Source organism: Schistocerca cancellata, chromosome 2, assembly GCF_023864275.1.
Source record: "Schistocerca cancellata isolate TAMUIC-IGC-003103 chromosome 2, iqSchCanc2.1, whole genome shotgun sequence".
NCBI lineage: Eukaryota > Metazoa > Arthropoda > Insecta > Orthoptera > Acrididae > Schistocerca > Schistocerca cancellata.
Genome location: NC_064627.1, coordinates 420,907,811 through 420,931,712, shown reverse-complemented (window position 1 = coordinate 420,931,712; position 23,902 = coordinate 420,907,811). Strand labels below are relative to the sequence as shown.

Genomic DNA, 23,902 nt, shown 5'->3' with positions numbered 1-23,902 from the left:
CATCAAACATTTTATAACAAAATAGGTACAGCACTTGTAGCATTGTTCTGTATAGTTATACCTCCTTGCCATGTGGTGACAACAGCTGGTGGGTGTTACTGATGTGATGGCCAGCCAGCAGTCTACTCGATGTCAGCATCAGGGTTGCTGAAGTGGGACACTTGCAGCAGCACATGCACTGTCCTGGTGCAACTCTGCAGTTTAGGGCAGTGTGCACCTGCAGGCATGAAAACCCACCATGATTCTTGTAGTGGAAGACAGTCAAAGCAGTGATGTCTGCTGTTGCGAGTGGAGGTGTACCGCATCAGTTTTCCTCCACAAGTACAGGTAGATGAGTGACTGCACTGTCCTGGTCCTGCTATTTCATTTAGTGGCACCAAAAATTAGTGGTAGCACTAAATGTATTACCTCTCTGTTATGCCTGATGGTTTCATTGAGACAACTCTGTGTATTCACAAGAGGCATTCTTAGCCAAAAAAAAAGCAATTAAAATGATCATCAGTGCGAACTTGTAAACTTTGTGTATGCCATTGTTCAAGTGACTAAAAATCTCTCATTAGACTTGTCATTAATAATATGGATAAACTGAAAAAGAACAGCAGCATACACTTGGTTAACACTTCACAGAAATATTATCTGCCCTCGGATGGCATATCTTTGATAATTGCACAACAAAAGGCTAACTTCCTGCATGTTCCAATTCCATTATACTTAGAGCAGGACTGAAAAATGGGAGTGGTAACTCCATATTTTCAAAGAGAGACTGTGAATTGTAACAATCACATCATATAACACCTTGTGGCATCAATAGGTCACATCAACCATGTAAAGCATGATCTTTGAACTCTAAGTGCTCTGATGAGCCGCCATGTTAATGTTCCAGTCAGCCTTTTTACCTTGTATGGTGTACACATGTATCTTTCTTTGTGCTGAAATATGTGTATGTATAGACATTTATGGAAACAGTTTGTTGTGTATAAAGCTATCCATACTCCCGTTTCCCATATTGGTGACCCCAAAGTTTCTATGGCTTCCGCGACTTCCGCACGAGCTGTGTGGAATCAACAGGTCTTACATTCAAAACCATGGCTGCCTCACCCAATGTTTTATATGAGGATTTGGAGGCTCAGCTACTACTACCAGGCCACTCCAGTCCCCTGGCAACAGTTGTTTTGCCACTATTGGACAGTGATTCGTGATGTCCAATGGAGTTAACCTCAAACTTTCCAGCTCTACAATGGGCGAATGTTACGCCATTACCTCAAACAATAGACTCAGGTTGCATGTCACCGGACTGTGCATGCCAATATGTGAAAGGTGAAGTGGACGATTTCCAGAATTGTGTAATAATCGATCGCTCGTGTAGTGTTCAAAGGGACCCAAATTCGCACACGTGCTTTGATCCTCTATGTGGCGCAACACAGTAGTGCCATTTGTGCAAAATGCACATGCAGTCAACTGCTATCAAGCTATGCCAGTTTTGCCTTCCTCAAAATTTAATAACGGACATCAAGTTCACCAGGCTCAACCACCAGATCTGTCGCCCAGTTTCTCGACCATGTGGGTTTGAGCACACCCAACAGTGCTTTGCCATCCAGGAATGTTGTACCAAGACAATGTGACTGCCAGCAGGTTTCACCAGTGATTTATGGTCCTACCACTCAGGGTGCATCTCTGATGTGCACAGAAAACTCTCGCTGTTGCCACACCAAGTACCAAACCACCCATCCCTAATCCCCCCCCCCCTCCGTCACTCATGGGGGGCCCTGATTCTGACCATACAGCTGCTCACTCCTTCCGCAGTACAATCTGCACCTGCTGCGCCGGCCTTCCACTTCATTTACGAGGTGTACAATTTAAGTACTGTGCCTTTAACCTCCAGTCCAGTTTACAGGCCTACTTCATGCGCTGCTCATCCGTTCATTCCCACAGTGCTGACCGTGCCTGCCGCATCATGCTCCCGTGATTCATCAGGGACATTGCAACTGGCTGTTGTTCGTGACATGTTTGCTAGTAACACGTCAAAGCCAGTAGTGCCGGATTACAGGACAGCCTATCCTGCCATCCATGGGACAGCAGGTCTTCCAAGATGCATGGCGATCTTGCCGAAGCTAACTCCTTTATAGGAGGACAACCCTGTTTCATGGTTTGCACTTGTGGAGCACCTTTTGGAGTTACATCAGGTGACCGACTACAACTCAAAATTTCTATGTCTCGTCACACACCTCCATGACCACTCAGATTTAATTTGTGACCTCCTACTTTCGCCACCGCCGCCACCAAAATACGAGTTCACCATGAAGACAATATTGAACCGACTCAGCTGCTCGCCACAGGAATTAATAATCAAGATCCTGTATGAGGAACACCTGGGGGACCGCACTCCGTCACAACTCTGGCGCCACCTTCGGCTGCTTGTCAGTGAACACATGATGCCAGACGTTATCCTATGGGCGGTATGGTCTGCCAAGTTACCCACCAACCTGCAGATACACCTGCTACCGCAGTCCTTCAAGTCTATCAGCTCTCGCCTTTGCATCACAGATCTGCTGTATGCACTACTGCAACAAAAACAACCAGGACACCTCTCACCGCTGGTTGGCACTATGGCGCCTGTTTACCGGCCATCTGTGGGCAGAGGCAAGGCTCTTTCCACCTCCACGCCATCTACACCACCAGGCAGTACTCGTTCGCTCTCTCCTCTTTCCGAGCACTCAAGAATCGCACAAGTATCATACATCCTGGTTTACATTCTGGAACCGATCAACGAGAACAATCCTCCTTTGCTGTCACAATCACCGCCGCCAGATGTGGATCTGGCTCATCTGTACTATTGATACGACAAAATTTTTGAGGATGAGGCCAAGAAGTGCAGATTACCTTGCCAGCACCCAAACGCTGACCGCAGGATCTAAAAGATGCCAAGTCCTGCGGGAAACTTCACAGGTGTCCTCAAACATTGCACTCCATCCATTCGTCCTCTCAGCCGAGCGGTAGTTTATATGTGACTGACATTTCATCACAGCTTGTTTTCCTAGTCGACACAGGCGCTGACATGTCCATCACAACTACATCGTTGGCTTCTCCCGTTTTTTCACTGACAAAGTTGCAGACTCAATGAATCGACATTACAAACTGTCGGCTCTGCTAAAGTTATGGTGCATCTATCTCCTTCTCTACATTTCCCGTGGACATTTTACATTGCTGACATTGATGAACCAATTCTCAGTATGGATTTCTTGTCCCATTACAAACTCTCCCCAAACATAGTGCAAGGTTCAGTGCTACACCACCCTTCTGACACTCAGATATCCTGCTCTGGAACTTATGCTCATCGTTCCGTTTCCTTCACGACATGTGATTTGGTTCGCAAGTGCTCCACCCTTGAGGACAAAATTGTGACCTGCGTCATTAATCTACTGTCAGAGTACGATGCAGCGGCGCAACTCCGTCAGCAAAACGACGAATTGAAACAACGCATTGCTCACACTTTTGACGTGCTCACCATAGGCATTGCTCACACTTTTGATGAGCTCACCACGGCTCGTACCTCACTGCTGCAACTGCAGTCCACAGTTCCTTCACCTTCATCAGCAGGCACCAGCACGGAGACTCATCAGGTTAGTTCAAAAACATTCATTGCGTGTGACAATTCGCTTTCAGTGATCTCTACACCAGCCACATGCATGCTACGTGCAGTGCTATGTGTTTCAAACAGTACTTCTAATGACAGTCGCGCACGTGATGTGAACACACCTACCATGCAGGCAGCCGCCCTGCATGTGAGTAAACATTCTCCCTCTCTTGCGCGCCAACCACGTGATTCGGCAGTCATCGCCGTTCCCCGTGCGATGCCATCGCCTCTCTCGCCAGTTACTCAAGGCAAAGTTAACAACAGACAGTCACTGCACGCCCCAATCCGCTCCATGCTGCGCCTGCAGCTGACCTCTCCAAACAAGCGCAAGCCACACTCATGTAATAGCATGTGACTTTCGTGCTGCCTTTACCCACTCGCACTAATGGCTACGCCTCATCGCGCCCCACTTGTCCCAAAACTTCACGTCAGGAGGTTACTCAGCCTCGTGTGCAGTTCTCAGTCTCTTCCATCACTGACAGAACAACACACAAGATAATTACCACTGCTGGCCCTCCTATTAGGCACAAGGTTAGACGCCTCAACCCCATTAAGTTGCAGGTGGCCTGGCAGCAAATTAATGGACTTCTGGAGGTAGGCGTTCTACAGCCTTGGGACAGCAATTGGTCTTCACCAATTCACCTCGTTACCAAACACGACGGTTCTTTCTGAAAGTGTGGTGATTACAGATGCTTAAATGCTCGCACCGTCATGGACAGTTACCCAGTGCCGAACATAAACGATTTCACACACATCTTATTGGGCACCACAGTCTTCAGTATGATTGACTGTAAACGCACCTATTGCCAGATTCCCGTAGTGCTGGAAGACATTCCAGAGACTGCTATTATCACACCGCTCGGTTTGTTCCAATACAACGTCACGCCATTCAGCTTAAAGAATGCGGCACAAATGTGGTAGTGTTTCATTGATTCAATCTTACGACAGTTTGAGTTCTGCTTTGCATACCTGGATGATATCCTTATTTTCAGCAAGTCAACTGAGGACCATGAATATCATTTATCCCAGGTCCTCCAGACCTTGAACTCCAACAGTGTCGAGGTCAACAAAGATAAGTTCCAATTGCGCCAGTCTTCTGTGACATTTTTGGGTTTCACCGTCTACGCAGACAGAATACAGCCTCCCAAATCCTGCAGGCTATCACATCATTGACAACCCCAGCTATGTACAAAGAACTCTGACGTTTCCTGGGTACTATAAATTACTACCGCCAACATCTACCTCCTGTTGCCACTGTGCAGGTCCCTCTGACTGACTCACTGTCCGGCAAACAGACTTCGAGCTTTAAGCCAGTCCATTGGACTGAACCTATGCTAGAGTCCTTCAGGGCTCTAAAGACAGTGTTAGCTCACACCTTTGTACTCGCCCACCCCGATCCATCAGCCGAGTTGTTCGTCACTACTGATGCCAGCGACATTGCGTTCGGGGCAGTATTACAGCAACACAAAGGTGACATTGTTTCACCCCTTCATTTCTTTTCTACAAAACCGTCTACAGCACAGAAAAAATATTAAGCTTTTAATGGAGAACTTCTGGTGGTCTATGAAGCTGTCAAACGCTTTTGCGCTGACATCAAGGGCCGTTCTTTCTTCATTCTTACTGACCACAAACCACTGGTGGACGCCTACTGCAACCCTCCCAAGGACCCACCCCTTCAGCGTTTCCGCCACTTCAACTTGGTCTCTCAATTTACTATGGACGTACACTACATCAAAGGCATGGAAAACAGCCCCACTGATTTTTTTTTGCAGATCAACACTGTCTCACGCATCGTCGATTTATCCAACCTCGCCCGTCTCCAGGCCTCTGACGAAGAATCTCAAGCTCTCCTCATGGATCCTCAGACATCACCTGTGTTTACCAAAGCCAAGTTCCCCTGTGTTTCGGACGAAGTGTGGTGCAACTCTTCTACTGGCACTCTGCAGCCGTTGCTCCCTCCCACATTGCACTGACAAGCCTTTGACGCCTTGCATAACTTCGCCCACCCTGGCATCCACACCACCACATGCCTTGTCACTGAGCATTTTGTTTGGAAAAATTTTAAGCAGGACTGTCAAATCTGGGCACACAGCTGCATTTCCTGCCAATGCTACAATATCGGATGCCACACCTTGCCCCCCCCCCCCCCCCCCTTGACAAGGACATTTTCGTCATGTACATATCAACTTTATTGGCCATCTGCCACCATCAGAGGGCCACAGATATGTCCTCTCCACAATCTACCGCATGTCTCGTTGGGTGGAAGCTGTTCCTTTACCCAACATCACAGCAGAAACCGTGCCCAAGGGATTCGTCTCATCATGGATTGTTCACCATCACCACCGGCCAGAGTCAACAGTTCAAGTCTGCACTTTTCACGACTCTATGTAACCTTTGCAATGTTAAAAAAATTCATACAACAGCCTACCACCCACAAAGCAACGGTTTAGTAGAACTATGGCACTGCACCCTTAAAACAGCACTCAGGTGCCATGACTGCCTCTAGTCTGAGGCATTTCCTAGTGCGTTACTTTGTCTCTGTTCGACCTTTAAACCTGACTTACAGGGAACCATCTTCGAATTTGTTTTCGGTGAGAACCCAGTTCTACCTGGGGAACTTATCCTGCCTCAAGCAGCCAAGGATTTCCCCACCTCCCCAGACTTTACAAGTAGAATGCGCACCCACTTTAGACATGCATGGCTACACCCGGCTGTCAGTCATTCCCCACTGGACACATACGTGCCAACCGCACTCAACAAAAGATCGCCTGCAGACCATTTTGCTACACCATCCGGACAAATCTTCCATTGCCAAGCCTGATGATGAGTTAGCTCATTCCATGGTAGGGTCTTGTTCTTCTGATGATTCATCATCACAGTTCAGGGTTTCCCAAGCACATCATCATCAAACCTATGTGCAAGTTTTGATAACATTTTACCTAATGGAGAGACTTTCAACTTGCACTGCAATGTACCACCTAACCACATCGACGATGTGTCTATTGTCACTTTCGACGACCATGAGTTCATGGTCCTTACAGACACTGTAGACTCAACGAGGAACTAAATGTCAAAATAGTGCATAGTCTGTCCCTCACCCAAGAGTGCGATCCATCAAGAGTTCATGCATTCATCTCCTTGGATGGCTTGATCTGCATTAGGGGCAGGCACGCTCACATGCTGCAACCCTCCCACCACCTCTACTCCCAAGCCGGCCAAAGCATCGTCTGCCCCCCGCTGGCTGTCCAATGCCGACGCCCACACAACCTCCCCTCAGGCCTTACAGGCCATACTAAAAGCATGATCTTTGAACTCTGACAAGCTGCCATGTTAAAGTTCCAGTCAGCCTTTGTACCTTGTACAGTGTACACGTGTATCTTTCTTTGTGCTGAAATATATGTACGTATAAACATTTATGGGAACAGTTTGTTGCGTCTACAGTTATCTGTACTCCCATTTTCCATAACCTTAAACTGCTCTTGAATACATTTTTTATTGTGCAACCAGTTCTAGTCAAAGACCACTATCCAGCACTTGTTCAGTGCATGTCATGGACCCAGAAAATTTTCAGGTGAAAAGGATGTTTGGGCATTGTAATAAAAATATAAGCAATACTTCCAGATTTTTGTTGACAACTGGACAACAGTTTCTGACTAGAACCAGCTGCACATTGAAGAACAAATTGAGCAACAGCTTATGGTGTTACATGATGTCACTTCTATAATTTATAAAACTGTGGAACACAATCAACAAAAAATAAAGATTCTGTGAGTCGTGCAGGTAGTAACTTGCTCCACAACTGTCTAACTTTATCTCAGATGGTTCCACTGAACCTGAGAAAATAAATAAATACATAAAACTACTTCCTACACTCTCAGTTCTGAGTTGTGAGAGACTTTGAATTTGTTTTCCCATATTTATCAAAAGTTTCAGTTTATCATTAAGTCCCAATAAATATGAAGGCTGGAACTTAAATAGTGGCAACTGTTTATTCACAACCAATACAAAAGAGTTACATGTTTGCAACTGTTACTGTCCTTCAAAGTAGTCACCAGCATTGTGTAGAACCCATTGCCAGTGATTTCGACAGCATAATATACCGTTAGCACAGCCTGTTCTGTTGATGGTGCGAATGGAGAGGTATAAAGTTATGGTGATTCTCATGTACGGCTGTGATTGTGTTATCCTAATGCATTATGTTCCTCCACGGCAGACCATCAATGCTCAGTATTACTGTTCATTTTTGGAGTATCACCAGCGACCAGCTTTGTGAAAGAAGCGGCAACATTTTCTGTGCAACCCACCCATCATTTTGCACGACAATGCGCGGGTACATACAGCGCAAGCTGTGGCTCTGTTCGGTCCATGGGACTGGGAAGTACTGTATCATCCACCATACTCCCTGGACTTAAGTCCTTGTGACTTTCATTTGATTCTGAAGATGATAGAACCACTTCATGGCATTCGCTTCAGAACTGTTCCAGAGATTAGACAGGCAGTAGACTGTTCCATTCGCACCATCAACAGAACAGGCTCTGCTGACAGTATACTACACCTTCCACATCACTGGCAATGGGTTCTACACAATGCTGGTGACTACTTTGAAGGACAGTAACAGATGCAAACATGTAACTCTTTTGTATCAGTTGTGAATAAATAGTTGCCACTATTTAAGTTCCAACCCTCATATATCACTAGCTCTGGATTATTCTACAAGGTGTTTTTTACTTTGCAAAACAACAAAAAACACCTGTTACTTGTTATTTATTTACATACTATGTTGAATAAACAAATCCATATTTTACATAGACTTGTGAAGCTCCTTGGATTAAAAGTATGATGATTTTTGCAGCCTTCTTTCAGTGGATCAAGGCCTAGGAGTGCTAATGGGCTGTCCCAGGCCAGAACTGAATGTCCTGGGACCAAATGAACAGACAAGCATAATTGATTCTGTGATTGACTTAGGCACTCATACCATGTTTCACATGAGGCAGCCAGCCAATCTTACGAAACATGTACATCCTCTCCAGCTGCCCGACTTATACGTGAACAGGTAATTTCTCTTCTTTACTAAGTGACTTTCTGTTGTGCTTTTGACAGTTGCTGCTAATATTGTACATAAAAACAGTTACTTCATTTTTTTAAATCCAATCCAGTTCTTGTAAAATAGAGGTTCATAAAACATGGTATGAAAATAGCAATACAAGTTAACAGAAATCATTCTGTAGGCAGTTGCTAGAACAAATCAAACACTTGTAATAGTTTTTAACTCTTTGTAAACATATGATATCACTTTTTGACTTGATGTCCCAGTGAGGAATATTAGACTACAAATCCCGAGGTTGAGATACAAAGTCCTAGAGCACCATCAACTAATAAACAGCATTTCATGTGTTGACTGTTAAATCTGCAATAGATAGCACTTAGAACAAATGTTTTGTTGCACTGATGGCTACTGTTGTGAATAAATGTTAGTGTAAACAGTCTGAGAGAGTGATTGAGTGGGAAAGAGAGAGAAACAGGGAGAGAGAGAGAGAGAGAGAGAGAGTTTATCACTAACAGCTGCAAGGTCTTCATTAAACTGATTCAATTGGCTGTAGAGAAAATTTAATACACTCGTAGCTGTCCTCTTGCTATCCAAAACATTTTACATAATTTTTATTAGGAACTCATTTTGCCTTCTCTCTGTTTCTTATTCACCTCCGTGATAAGTTCTTCAAAGGACAAATATTACCTTCATTTAATACTTCCTAAATGATCATCTTCAATGTTAAAAGAAGAAATCACAGCAGAATTCCATTCCCCAATGAACAGATTTAATAGTCTAACCTTGATGTGAAATACAGCAAAATTTATTCTGTCTCAGATAATTACTGGTTCACTAGGAATATTTGGCATCCCTCTTTACAGAGTTCCACAGAAAGGCCTCTCCTTGTATATCTGGTGTTTATCTAGATCTCAGGCACCCCACTTGCACAGGTAGCATGCATAATTAATGAAGCCTCTCTCTATTGTCCACACAGGATTCTTCTCTCAAATGCATCATGTGACAACTGTAACCAGTACGTAAGAAATACCTGTTGGGCAAGAGAATGCTCTTGAGACTATTGAGAAATAATCACCAGACATCTAGAGGCTACACCAAGTCTGTTTCACTATAAACATCATTTTCCAAAATTTTTGATGAGGTCATGCCTTCTAGAACAATATTCAACCTGAGCAACGATAATATCCTCAGTAAATCACAGTATAAATTTCAGAACAGTTGCTCAATTAAGAAAGCCATTTGCACAATCACTCACTATATTTTACAAGCACTAAGTAACAAAATAGAACCAGTTGGCATTTCTGTGACCTATCTAAGGCATTTGACTGTGTGTCACAAAATTCTCCTGATGAACTGTGGTTTAATGGAATTGCTGGTATAGACAATCAATGGATAATGTCATACCCAGCTATAAGAATGGAGAAAGTTCTGCTTAATTATTCAAACAATGTATGCAGGAGAGATTCTTCTGACTGAGGAGAAATCACCTGTGGGATACCACAAGACTCAGTCTCAGGTTTACTATTGTTTCTCTTATATGTCAATGATAGACAAGAAGCAGAATTAGTTCTTTTTGTGGATGACAATAGTACTGTAATAAATCCAAACATACATACAGCAACAGAAGAAATGGCAAATAATGTTCTTAAAATTACTATTGATTCGTGTTCTGTTAATGATCTCACTCTCAATTTCAGAAAGACACAACACACTCATTACTGCATATCTATAGCTACAACACCATGTTGAGAAAATAATAAGTAGGGTGCAAACTTCAAAATTTTTTGGTGTCCATACTGATGAGAATTCAAATAAGAAAGATTGGAACTCCTAAAACAACTTCGTTCAGCCACATTTGCACTTCAAATCATTGCAAATCTTCCATAGAGAGAAATCATTATGTTGCCATTTTTCACATATTTTTATTCAATAACGTCGTATGGAATAATATTCTGGGGTAATTCATCTTTAAGAAAGAAAGTGTTCATTGTTCAGAAATGTGCTATAAGAATAATATGTAGTGCTCACCCATGATCATATTGTAGATATCTGTTTAAGGAGTTAGGCATTTTTAATGCTGCCTTACAGTATATGTATTCCCTTATGAAGTTTGTTGCAAATCATCCACTGCAGTTCAAAAGAACAATGGTGCACCAGAAGAAAAAAATGACATTCATCACTCCACATTAAGGTTGACTTAAGCACAAAAAGGGGTGCAAAATGCTGCCACCAAAATTTTTAATCAGTTGCTCAATGGCATAAAATGTCTGACAGACATCAAAGCTAAATTTAAAAACAAAACTGAAAAATTTTCTCCTTGACAACTTCGTCTATTCTGCAGAAGAATTTCTATTTTTGTAATAACTGTGTATAAGGTGGTAAGCTGAAATTACTAACTAACAACTGCATTTTTTTTAATGTAAATGGTCAGAATGTAGCCTTATTTACATATGGAAGTATACTGTGAATGTAAAATGACTTGTTCCACATCATTACAATTAATTGTATAAATGATTCATGGAACAAAAAACTAACTAACACAACGTAGACTCACATTTATTCCTGTTACATGATTTTCCACGTACCTGTACACTGCAACATTTTACAGCACATTATTATTTAAATCGCACAGATAGGCTTTGTGGAAGTATTAAAATCTATTGTGAAATATACTCATGTAAAAACGAACAGCTTTTGGATGTTACTTATACATCTGTTCTTGCACAGGGAGATGAAGTACACTACTTCGGAATCATGTGTGCTGGTCACAGTTGACAAAAAAGGCAAAGTATGCTCCACATTTCTGAAGCTTCATAGTAAATGTGACAAAGCTAACATACTTTGTTTCACATTGGAGAATGCTACAGCAGCTGCATGCCACGATGCTGTAGGTACAGCTGTCATTGATTTTTATTTAATTGTAAGATTAATAATGTTGTGTATGAACTACTTCACACTGTTATTACATTCCATATTTTAAGCATGCATATGAGCAGCATTTACAAGTCTGGAGGGTATTTAAGAAAGAGCAAAATATTTAGGAGTTTTTGAATGTAGGGTTTGAAAAAAAATGTCCAATTTTTATTAGATATGAATCTACAGCCATCTGAATTTACCTACACTGAATTATTGGTTGCAAAGCAACTGAATGATTTCCAAAGTTCAAATTCAAAAACTTCCAAATTGATTTTCAGATTTCTCTCCAGTAGTATGTGCAGCTCCTGTGGTGCTAATTTGTTGTACTCATATGAGAATATGATTAGTTATTTAAGTTTACACTGTAGGCCTCATTCTTTATCCATGAGAGTACACAAAAATATGATCCAGTAGCATTGTGCACCTTGAGCTCTAGTCAACCATTTGTGAATAAATACTGTTACATTTAATCAGTGCTGAGAGAATCAGTAAAATTAAGAGAACACACACAATCTCAAAATCAGACACATTTCTTCAAATAGTAGTCTATGAATATGATAGGGTAGTAAACAATGGGAAGACAATGCTAGGAATATGTTTGCATTGTCATATATGTTACCATTAATACTTTCAATGTTTTAGCTCCAATGTGAATTACAGACACTGATGCCATCACAATTGAAAGCAGTTTCATCAGTGAAAATGATGACAGAATAAATCAGCAATTAGCAATCACACCCTTTATTATGGAGGCACAATTGCTGTGTGTGAAAGTCTTACAGCCTACGATGTTCATCATTTTTCCCCAAACTAACAACTGAAAAGTTGAACAGAGGATGATACTTCATACTATCTTGTTGACATGTGGGATCAGTGAATACGTGCCTTGTAGATACTTGGAATGCATCAGTGTCACATAGCTATGCTTACAAGACAGTATGTTGTATTTTAAGAACAGTAATAGTGCTCCCATAAAAATCAATTATAAAACCAAAAACCAGTAATAAATATAGTTGTTTTTAGTTGTAACATCTGTTACACTTACATGCATCTATAAATAAAATAAAGACAATCACTCACCTATACCTGTCCACTGCATGGAGCACAGGCACACTTAACAGCAAACAGTATTCACATGAACTTTCCAACTCTTGCTCTTGCTCTTTTTCCAGCAAAAGTACGCTTATTCACACACACAGACATCCAAAAGTATATTTCCATGGCCATGATGAAACTGATTACCAGTATTCACTTCATGAAAGCAGCTCGGACAACTGCTTTCAATGATTAAGTAGCAATAATCAGTCTTGCTGTGAAGAGTTCGAAAGCTAAAATGAATGCTGTCTGCTGTTACCTGCCTCTGAAATCCTTATGCTGTTACTTGTCTCTGAACTCCATACATTGATCTGCTATAGATGAGTGATTGCCTTTCCTGTATTTTATGTACTGCTCCATCCAGTATTCTCCATTTTTGTTGTATATGCATCTGTTGTATATCTACGGCATGGAATGCAACTGGCAAGAGGCTACTTGCACACCTAATTTCCAGAAGCAGTGAATCTAACCAAAGCAGTGTCCAAATAATGGCATCATGGAACCAGCAAAAGCTGTACATCCAACCCGTAACACACAAATTTTTCAACAGCCACCAGCTCAAAAAACCAGCAGTCCATTCCAGCGTTCAGCATATGACCCACCAAAAGTTGTATAAGAAAACATTGGAAGTAGTGGTATCTGATTTTTTCCTTAAGTAACTATTTATACAAAACCTAGAGGGAGGAAATAGATCAAGATGAAAGATTTTATGGTCCCATGAGGATATCACTGAAATCTATATAAGACAAGAATGCTAAATGTGGACTGGTCACTTTCATACATATTGACATGATTGTTGTACCTAATTCAAATTTTTTGTCCTGTTTTGCTAATATAATATTAATTACAGTATCATCACTGTAATTTATATATATCTGCCCTGTCAAATAAAACTGGTTTCGTCACTACCACGTAGAGTGTTTGCCTTAAGTCTGTTTTATGTTCAGTAATCTATTTTCACATTGGTTTCATGAAAAATTTGAGCAATTTTGTCTGTAATTTTTTCTAAATATGGTAACAAAGAGAAATGCGGCTTTTTATTTCATTGGTGATATACTTTCTTGTGTTATTCCTCTAAACATTTTAACATTTATCTTGTTCAACTTATTGTTGAAAGATCTCTCTATAATGTTGGGCCCAAATCAATTATTGATAGCAATGTGACGAAGAGTAGTAAGTTCTTTCGCTTTCTCTGTGCTTTGAGGGTGTGAATCTTAACACACTTTGGACCACTGCATGGAAAACATTCTTTCTGTGAATTAAAGGATGATAAAAGGACATATGAATAATGTTATACTTTATGAGTGACTCGCAGTATATGTTAAATGCATGTGTTCCATTATCATTACTAAGCCTTAAATATAGAAAACAGAAAATTCATCTTCCATTTCCATTGCAAATGTAAGGTTACTTTGCATGTCACCGAAGTATGTGTGGAGTTCATTAATCTCTGCATCATTGACAATCAAAAATTATAATGTTGTCAAAATAAAATATGATTTTCACCAGACAGTATGATGATTATTGTAATCTTCTGTCAATCTTGCATTTGGTGACCAAAAAAATAATAATATTGTAGATGCATGTATTGTGAGAGATGTTGCAACAAAAGACAAATAGGTATTTGACACCATGATACCATCCTTTAAAATGATGTAGTGTTAATTCAAGACTTGAAGATGGCCACTTTGCCTGAAACTGCTTCTTTGTGAATAAATGTACAGCACAACAGCTCTTGATGGTTCCATGATGCTGTATTGTAAATATATTAATGCTGTGGAGTAGTGTATGCAGAATAACAATATTCATCGCATCTCAGTGATTTATAATGTGCTCCCGAGGCTTATTTTGATAAATTCAGCCTAAAGGTGTGAGCTGCAGAATAAATATGGTTACGATATGATGGTATTGTTGTACCTATGTTATTCTTAATTATGATGCAATGTTCCTTCGGACATGCAAGCATGTCCAAAGGTACAGGCACTGTGGTGGCTACAGCCACCATGAAATATGAGAAATGTATCTGCAGTTGTGAACATGGACAACTATCAGCTGTATACTGGAATGATAACAATGAAAATTCGTGCCAGAACAGGACTCGAACCTGGATTTCCGGCTTATAGTGAGCTGCAGACACATGGTTAATGATGTATGGAAGTTTGGGTCCGGCCATTAGTTGTGCTCGGATATGCAAAAGGTAAGGCTACTTTTGCAATAAGTGGGAAATCTGTGTGAGTCCTGGTCTGGCACAAATTTCTTTGTTGCCATTCCAGTATGCAGCTGGTGGTTGTCCATATTCGCAACTGGGAACACTTGTCATGTAAATATGATTACTGTTCGAACAGCTATTAGTACCACAAAATACTGCACCTTCGACAAAACCAAGGATATGACTTTTTGTGCATATCAGAACATCGCATGGAATTTAATGAAATTGAAAAAATTTATCATTATGAATACAAGCTAATATCACACTGCTGTAGAACCAATAAAAAGAAAGGGGGAGTGTATATAAATGCAAAAAGTGGAGTTAAGACCCAGGTCCTTCAGGTTGACTAATATTGTGTTGAAATGTTTTTCTGAATTCTGTGCCACAGTAATGAATCTGGAAAAACACAAGCTTGTAAGTACTGACAATTTACAGATCATCAGCAGAAAGTATCTTAAGCTTCAGAAAGCAGCCCAAAATGGTTTTAATAAGGATAAATAGACTTAACTAGAGAATCATAGTTGGTGGAGATTTTAATATTGATTTTCTGTAAGAATGTATACATTGAAAACACCTAGAGTTGTTAATGTCCAGCTTTTGATTATTTGCCACAGTAATATTCCCTACAATGATTGAAGGACATTAGTAATAGCCATTGACAATACGATGGCCAAATGTTGACAGTAAAATATACAGACTGATTAGGTACAGTCCACAAACAAAATTTTTTGTGGCACAGAATCATAAATAATGACTGAATCACAATGTTGTGGAGAAATTTACAAAGCAGATTCTGTAAGTGGAGAATTTAACTCTTTCTTGAACCTATCTCTGCAGCACTGAGTCTTGTTTCCCCTTAAAACAAATGAGGTAAAATAAAACAGAAGCAAGATTAAGCAACAGGTATCTCCTGCTTGTGCTAGGAGGGAAGAGCTCTACCTAATTCAGACAAGAAGCTGTAGTGAGAAGTTGAAACTCCCTTATCACCAGTACCATAAAATCATTTAGTCTGTTATTAAAATAGCAAAACTCATAACTAAACAATAAAACACTCTTAGAATAAGGCAAAAACAAGACCCAAGCAACAATAGTGATCCAAATGAAAATGAACTCCCAGAAAACTACTCTTGCAGAAATGGTGACAATTCCAAATCACTGCCCATCTAATAGTATGATTACTTCCTCACAATGGAAGCAAAAATATCATACACATACTAGTAAACAACCAAATCGAGATGTACTGAGTTACTTGTGTAAACAATGCATGTACCACCAACTGATGTTTTCCAAGACTTGTAGAGATTACAGAATTTATCAGATCACTAAAAAGTAGTATTCCTGCTGGCCACAATGATGTTTTGAGCAGAATAGTAATATATTGTGCTGACTTGAAAGGGTTGCACTTTAGTTACCTTAGTAATCAATCAATGGTTCAGGAAACATTTCCATGACATACTTAAACATGATGTAATAACATCTTCCTATAAAACTGGAAATAAGTAAATCACCTCTAATTACAGACCTATTTCACTTCTTCTGTTCTTTTCAAAAGTGTTTAAGAAAGTTGCCCGTAACAGAATTTGACTCATTTAACAAAGCATATCTTGTAGACTGTTTCTCAACTTGGCTTTAATAGAGGATTTTTCACAGAGATAGAGATTACAGGCCCTTACAAATAAACTGCTGGCAGAGCTAAAAAAGAAAAAAAGATCTTTGGTTGTATGGAGCACAAAAAACTACTAAGCATACTGCAGGTTTATGGCATTAATGGCATCCCTTTTACCTGAATAGAGTCTTATTTTTATAACAGAATCACAAGCATGAAAGTAACCTCTTAATCAGGGTACATAATATGTAAGGTCTTACAAGAATCAGTTCTCAAGCTACACAAATGATATTCCAGTGAATTTAAAGAACAGTATAATGTGCAATGATGACACAAGCACACTACCCAACCTTGCAGCTCAGATGCTAGCTGAACAGGGCTAAAAGTGATTAACAACTAACAATGTGAGTCTTAATCTCACAAAGATTCATATTATCCCATTTAAAGCAGCAGAAACAGTTTGATAGAATCAGTAGTAGACATTAATGGTCACACTTTAAATGAAACACACTGTGTAAAATTTCTTACGATTTAGTTGTATCAAAAGTTAAAATTGTGTCAACCAAAGATACATTAATGATGCTCAGGTCAGCATGTTTTGCCCTTGAAAGCATCTCTCATTGTGACCTTTGGACAAGAGTGTCAGTTCATTTTGCGTAGTTGCACTCCCTGCTGTGCAAAGGAATCACCTTCTCGGACAGCCCATTTGCACATAAGTGAAGTGTCTCCCTGCTATACAAAGGAATCACCTTCTGGGACAGCCCATTTGCACATAAGCAAAGTGTTTTATTCTGCAGAAGTGAGCAGTAAGAACAACGTGTAAATTAGATATCTGTATACCTTGTAGAGACTTCCTATAGATCTTTCTACAGATCTTGCCAGACCTAACAATACATTTACTCACTAATGATTTTGTTGCTGACAAAACTGGCATCAGGTGAAAAGTGATGTACACAATCACAATACAAGGCAAGACAAAAAAATAATTTTCGTGTAGACTTTGACTGCTCACCTAGGGTTCAGAGTAGTCATGTACCCTGCCACAGAAGTATTCAAAAAGCTCCTAACTAAAATAAAGCATGAAATTGGGAATCTAACCAATTAAAAAACTAAAATAGAACGAAATAAAAACACACCACATAAGCCACTCTTTCAAAAATTATCCAAATAGCTACATGATAAGTAACTGTGTTTTTTGTCAATCTGCATGACAAGTACTATACAGTGTACACAGGACTCACTATTTGCAGTTCTAGGTAACTATTTTTGTTGAAAAATACTAGTATATTTAAGTAATACTGAAGTACCAATACAAAATCAACAGCAGCTGTTCCATATAAGTGAGGGGACAGTATGTTTTCCATGTAGCAGCTTTTTCTAATTCGCTTAGTTAAATTTAGCTGGCTTATGCTTGGATAGCATCAAGCACTAATACAATATACAGATTAAGTTTGTTATTTTCTAGTCTTTTGTTAATATATATCCTTACTTGTTACCCATCACTGAAGATAGTTGTCCTTGATGGGATCCATGGAGCGTAGTGAACAGATGGAGGAATAGAAGGAAGTTGTCAGTTGCATTTCAGAATAAATTAATTATTGGAGTCCTTTTGGTACAAAATGTGTTATAATGTTGCTGCAGTGCCATTTTATACATTGAGCAAGTCCCCAATGCTGCTCCTGCTCCTCCTCCTCCTCTCCTCTTTACATAATGTTTACTCTCTAATACTACTCTTCGTTTAATTCTGTTGTTGTATGCTGTACAAGACAACTCTTTCATATCTTCTCTTTAACAACATTGTGGCAAAATCAGAATTTAATTATTTGAAAATGTAACAAATGGTGTTCAGTTATATAACAAACACACCCAATTAACTGAGAAGAGCATAGACAAAAGTCACCCACATAAGAATTAACTTTAGTGATTAATTACTATATTGACAGGAATGCAATGGTGTAGTAGTGTGCCGGATGAATGGTAAATGGGAACCCACAGCAATTTTCAATGGTACATGCAAATTCAATGGACTGCTGATGCTGCCGATTTTGGATTTATTTTTCTTACGTGACATTACTGGTGCGTATTCTGAAATTTATTTCATTTGGTATTACTTTACAATAATATTTTCTGTAATTACTGAGAAGCTTTCAGCACCATTATTTGCTAAGTGAAGACATATTATCTCCTTCCACATGTGCTCGAAATAGTCTTCTCAATCACAGTGATAAATATATCGCTTCAGTTTAATACTGAATAGGTAACTGCCAGTTCTGGTCCATTGTGTGTGTATTACTTATTATATTTCACAGTTTAACAGAAATTTACTTATTCCTACATTAACAGTCAAGTCAGATAGTAACTGAGGCAAGAAGTAGGCTTCACAATAGAAAAAAAAGAAGGGTATGCAGAGGAAGTATGGGGCTGTGCTTTACTGGGTGACATCACATGGAGTGAAAGGGGTTAAGAATTGGGTAAAGGCTGGAAAAAAAGGGTGGGGCATTGAGGGAGACATGCAATCACAGAATGAGATAGGCGATGGAGGCTGTAGCCCTAGCAAAGAGGAAAGAGCTGAGAAGATTTAAGAGGTGGTGGATGGGTAAAGGAAAAGAGGGACAAGCAAGCGAAGTGGATGAAATGAAAGGGAAGAAGGAGCAAGAGGTAAAGAGCATGGAAGGGAGAAGATGAGATTGAGGGAGACTGTAGCACATATGATGAATGTAAGAGAGTAACCCATTGCTTTATTCAGGGTTACATTCACCTGATACATCAATTCTAGTTGTAGTTTAACCTGCATACATGCTGCTTTTTGCCCACCTCTTAATTTTTATTTGTCTGCAGCCAGCACCTACAAAGAGTTACTTCAGTCTATATGTAAGCTTCACTGTAACTCACTGGGTCAGTCAGTTCAAGCAGCAGAGGATTGCAAGGGCATTCCACCTCCAGACAGACCACACCCAGTAAATCACAATGGGGTTCATACCAACCTTTGGCTAGAGGACAGCTTTACTTACTTAAAATCTTGTGCTTATCTGAGGATTGTTCTGTTTCTTTCTCCTTTCATCTTCCTTTTCTCCAACTTGAAGGGCAAATTTTTGCTTTATTGTTGTTTATTGATGCTTTTGAATTACATCAGTTGTCTAGTGTTCTGATGTGAACCATATTGTAAGAGTTGCTTAGAATTGCTATTTATTTAGTGGAACTACTGCAGTTAGTGGAATGTGGTACATAGTTGTTTAGATATTAAAGAACCAAAACAGATGATAAAAACAACAAAATATGCTGTTAAAGAAAAAAAACTACTATAAGGAAAGAATGTAGTAGGTAACAGCAACTAACTTTTTTTTTCCTTTTACATAATTTATTGCTTCACCACTGAAGCCTGTCAGTTCATCCTCTAATGTCTTAATCATCCAGGAATACCTTCACACTGGCTTTGATGTTTAACCATCTCTGCTGATTCTATGGCTGCAAAATTTTAAGTAACTTACTCTCTTTGTTACTTCCTTTATGCAATTTACTCTAATTTCAGAGTAACCCACCTTCAGATATGAAACTGTGATAACTGTAACTACACAAGTTTATGAACTGTACGTGCAGTATATCTGTATGTTTAAGCGAGTGAACCAGAATCTTATGTTCACTTAGAGGTTTCACTAACAATGCTTGTGTCTTTATATTGATTTGTTTGCAATAGCACATAACACACAACTGTACTGTCCACTTCATCGATTTCAGAAAAAAGTCAGAATTTTAATACAAAGACATCGAACTGTGATGGAGTACTCTCTCCATTGGGATCCTGTGTACCACTTCCTAAATTGTGTGATGGGAAGGAAGATTGTAGAGCTGCATGGGATGAAACTTCAGCAGCATGTAGCCTGAAAGAATCTATCTGTATCAAGCCACCTTGTGGTGAGTTCTTGATATTTCATTATCCCTGTTCTATATATTAAATTCTTACTGTGTGTCATTGTGTGATTCTTCTATAAATGAGAAAGCATAATTCTTAAAGACCTATTGAGAAACCCTCTTAGTCATATCTCAGCCAACAGTGAACTGCAGAGGGATCACATACTCTGCAATCTTGACAAATATATAATCTTTTAATTATTAATATAATACGGGGGAAACATTCCACGTGGGAAAAATATATCTAAAAACAAAGATGATGAGACTTACTAAACAAAAGTGCTGGCAGGTCGATAGACACACAAACAAACAAACACAAACATACACACAAAATTCAAGCTTTCGCAACAAACAGTTGCTGCATCAGGAAAGAGGGAAGGAGAGGGAAAGACGAAAGGATGTGGGTTTTAAGGGAGAGGGTAAGGAGTCATTCCAATCCCGGGAGTGGAAAGACTTACCTTAGGGGGAAAAAAGGACAGGTATACACTCGTGCACACACACACATATCCATCTGCACATACACAGACACAAGCAGACATTTATAAAGGCAAATAGTTTGGGCAGAGACGTCAGTCAAGGCGGAAGTAAAGAGGCAAAGATGATGTTGAAAGACAGGTGACGTATGAGTGGCGGCAACTTGAAATTAGCGGAGGTTGAGGTCTGGCGGATAACGAGAAGAGAGGATATACTGAAGGGCAAGTTCCCATCTCCGGAGTTCTGACAGGTTGGTGTTAGTGGGAAGTATCCAAATAACCCGGACGGTGTAACACTGTGCCAAGATGTGCTGGCCGTACACCAAGGCATGTTTAGCCACAGGGTGATCCTCATTACCAACAAACACTGTCAGCCTGTGTCCATTCATGCGAATGGACAGTTTGTTGCTGATCATTCCCTCATAGAAAGCTTCACAGTGTAGGCAGGTCAGTTGGTAAATCACGTGGGTGCTTTCACACGTGGCTCTGCCTTTGATCGTGTACACCTTCCTGCCCTGAAATGAGATCCATCCATCATGAAATCCTCCCCACTCCACCAAGAGTGTCTTTCCGCCGTCCACCTAACCTTCGTAACCTCTTTGTTCATCCCTATGAAATCCCCAAACCACCTTCCCTACCCTCTGACTCCTACCCTTTTAACCGCCCCCAGTGAAAAACCTGTCCCATGCACCCTCCCACCACCACCTACTCCAGTCCTGTAACCCGGAAGGTGTACACGATCAAAGGCAGAGCCACGTGTGAAAACACCCACGTGATTTACCAACTGACCTGCCTACACTGTGAAGCTTTCTATGTGGGAATGACCAGCAACAAACTGTCCATTCGCATGAATGGACACAGGCAGACATTGTTTGTTGGTAATGAGGATCACCCTGTGGCTAAACATGCCTTGGTGCACAGCCAGCACATCTTGGCACAGTGTTACACCGTCCGGGTTACCTGTATACTTCCCACTAACACCAACCTGTCACAACTCCAGAGATGGGAACTTGCCCTTCAGTATATCCTCTCTTTTCGTTATCCGCCAGGCCTCAACCTCCGCTAATTTCAAGTTGCCGCCACTCATATGTCACCTGTCTTTCAACAACATCTTTGCCTCTTTACTTCTGCCTTGACTGACATCTCTGCCCAAACTCTTTGCCTTTACAAATTTCTGCTTGTGTCTGTGTATGTGCAGATGGATGTGTGTGTGTGTGTGTGTGCGCGCGCGCGCGCGCAAGTGTATACCTGTCCTTTTTCCCCCTAAGGTAAGTCTTTCCGCTCCCGGGATTGGAATGACTCCTTACCCTCTACCTTAAAACCCACATCCTTTCGTCTTTTCCCTCTCCTTCCCTCTTTCCTAATGAAGCAACCGTTTGTTGCGAAAGCTTGAATTTTGTGTGTATGTATGTGTGTCTATCGACTTGCCAGCGCTTTTCTTTTAATTATTAAGATATTGTTGTGTCCAATGAGATCAGCATTGTTTGATGGAAACAGATATTAAATGTTTTACATTCTATGTAGGAGCCATCTTTGCAATGCAGTAAGACAAGACAGACTGGAAGTATCAATTTTGTTCAGTACATTACTTCATTCCTTCAACACTAGTTCTGGAATTTTATCTGTAACTTTGGGGAAACTGGGACTAATCAGATGATTGTTTTCAGCCACTAGATATCTAGCAAATATATCTGGTGTACTGCCAGATCACTGCGTCCTGTTGTCACAGAGTTGCCATGAAGACAATACATACTGCTGGCACCCTCGTTGTGGTAAGTCATCACACAGTAGCTGTTGCAGTGCTAAGAAGTTATTTATACACATTACTGGTCATCCAATAGGTTATACTATAACTTTCAGACTTTATTCAGATTGTAACAGTATGTTAACTTAACACTTTCTTTGACCCAACCACACATGTTAAACATGTCGTCATTTCCAAGTTGTTAATAATTTAATAAATGCTGTATTGTATGGTATCTTGTTCAGTTATATTTGTGTTCTCATAAGCTCCTCACTTTAACAAATTAAATTCCTGGATGGAATAATACATAAAATAAAGGAAGGTAATCACTCACCTTTAGCCAACTGAAGTGTGGTGCATAGAAGCACACAACAGAAAACACTGCTCACACTTACTTTCGAACTCTTGTTCTATCCCTAGCAAAAACACACACACAAATCACACTGACATCCAAATGCACACACGTGGCCACAGCTTTGCACCTGGTTGTTTGTATGTGCATGCACGAAGGCATGAGCATATGCACACGCCCACTTTTACTACAGAAAGAGCGAGAACTCAAAAGCTAGTGTGAATACTGCTTTCTGTTGCATGTTTCTATGTGCCACATAATCAACTATAGGTGAGTGGTTGCTTTTCCTTTATTTTACATATTATTTTTACAAGAGGTTGTCAAAGTGAGTTCTGAACCCAAAGATTCTACCCATATCCACACACCTTCACTTAAGTTGCTATGTAATATGTGAAACCTTTAGAAGTTTAATACCATGTATTTCAAGGGAAACCTTTCCTTCCTAATACAAATTTGTGAACTTTTTATTCATTTTCATTTTTTGATACTAAATATATTTCAAACATAAACCAGTAGGAATTAGAAGCACGCTATGACACTGTGTGTTATATGAAAATGTGATTGCACCACATCTGCTACTGCTCTTCACTTCCCAGTACTAACATTAATACCCAAGAGCTGTCTACATTTTTCTACAAAGTGTAACTATGCCACTAACTGCCGATGTAAATATAAATTCTTCTAAGTAGAGTTTAGTGTTGTTACTTTGACAAGAAGCCAAGAATTTTACTTCAGAAATAAAAAACTGAAGTGAACAATAAGGCACAAAAAATGAAATTTGGAAATAGCATCCATCGTCATGTGTCACTGATGACAACACACAAGTCATTTGCATTTTTGTAGAAAGTAACATGTATCTGACTGTGGTGGAAATCTCAGAGGTGAACCCAAGTCCTGGGCGTAACAACAATTCTTTC

At 40.1% G+C, this 23,902-nt stretch overlaps 1 protein-coding gene across 1 annotated transcript in view; it reads left to right on the top strand.

Moving 5' to 3' along the window:
* Positions 1 to 23,902, top strand: part of LOC126154543 (serine protease nudel-like) — a 191,535-nt gene that overhangs the window by 162,920 nt on the left and 4,713 nt on the right. The window contains exons 14-18 of the mRNA XM_049916151.1: positions 8,487 to 8,687; positions 11,409 to 11,568; positions 18,451 to 18,583; positions 20,243 to 20,419; positions 22,557 to 22,661. Coding sequence (XP_049772108.1) covers positions 8,487 to 8,687; positions 11,409 to 11,568; positions 18,451 to 18,583; positions 20,243 to 20,419; positions 22,557 to 22,661 — 776 coding nt within the window. The remainder of the gene's footprint in view (positions 1 to 8,486; positions 8,688 to 11,408; positions 11,569 to 18,450; positions 18,584 to 20,242; positions 20,420 to 22,556; positions 22,662 to 23,902) is intronic.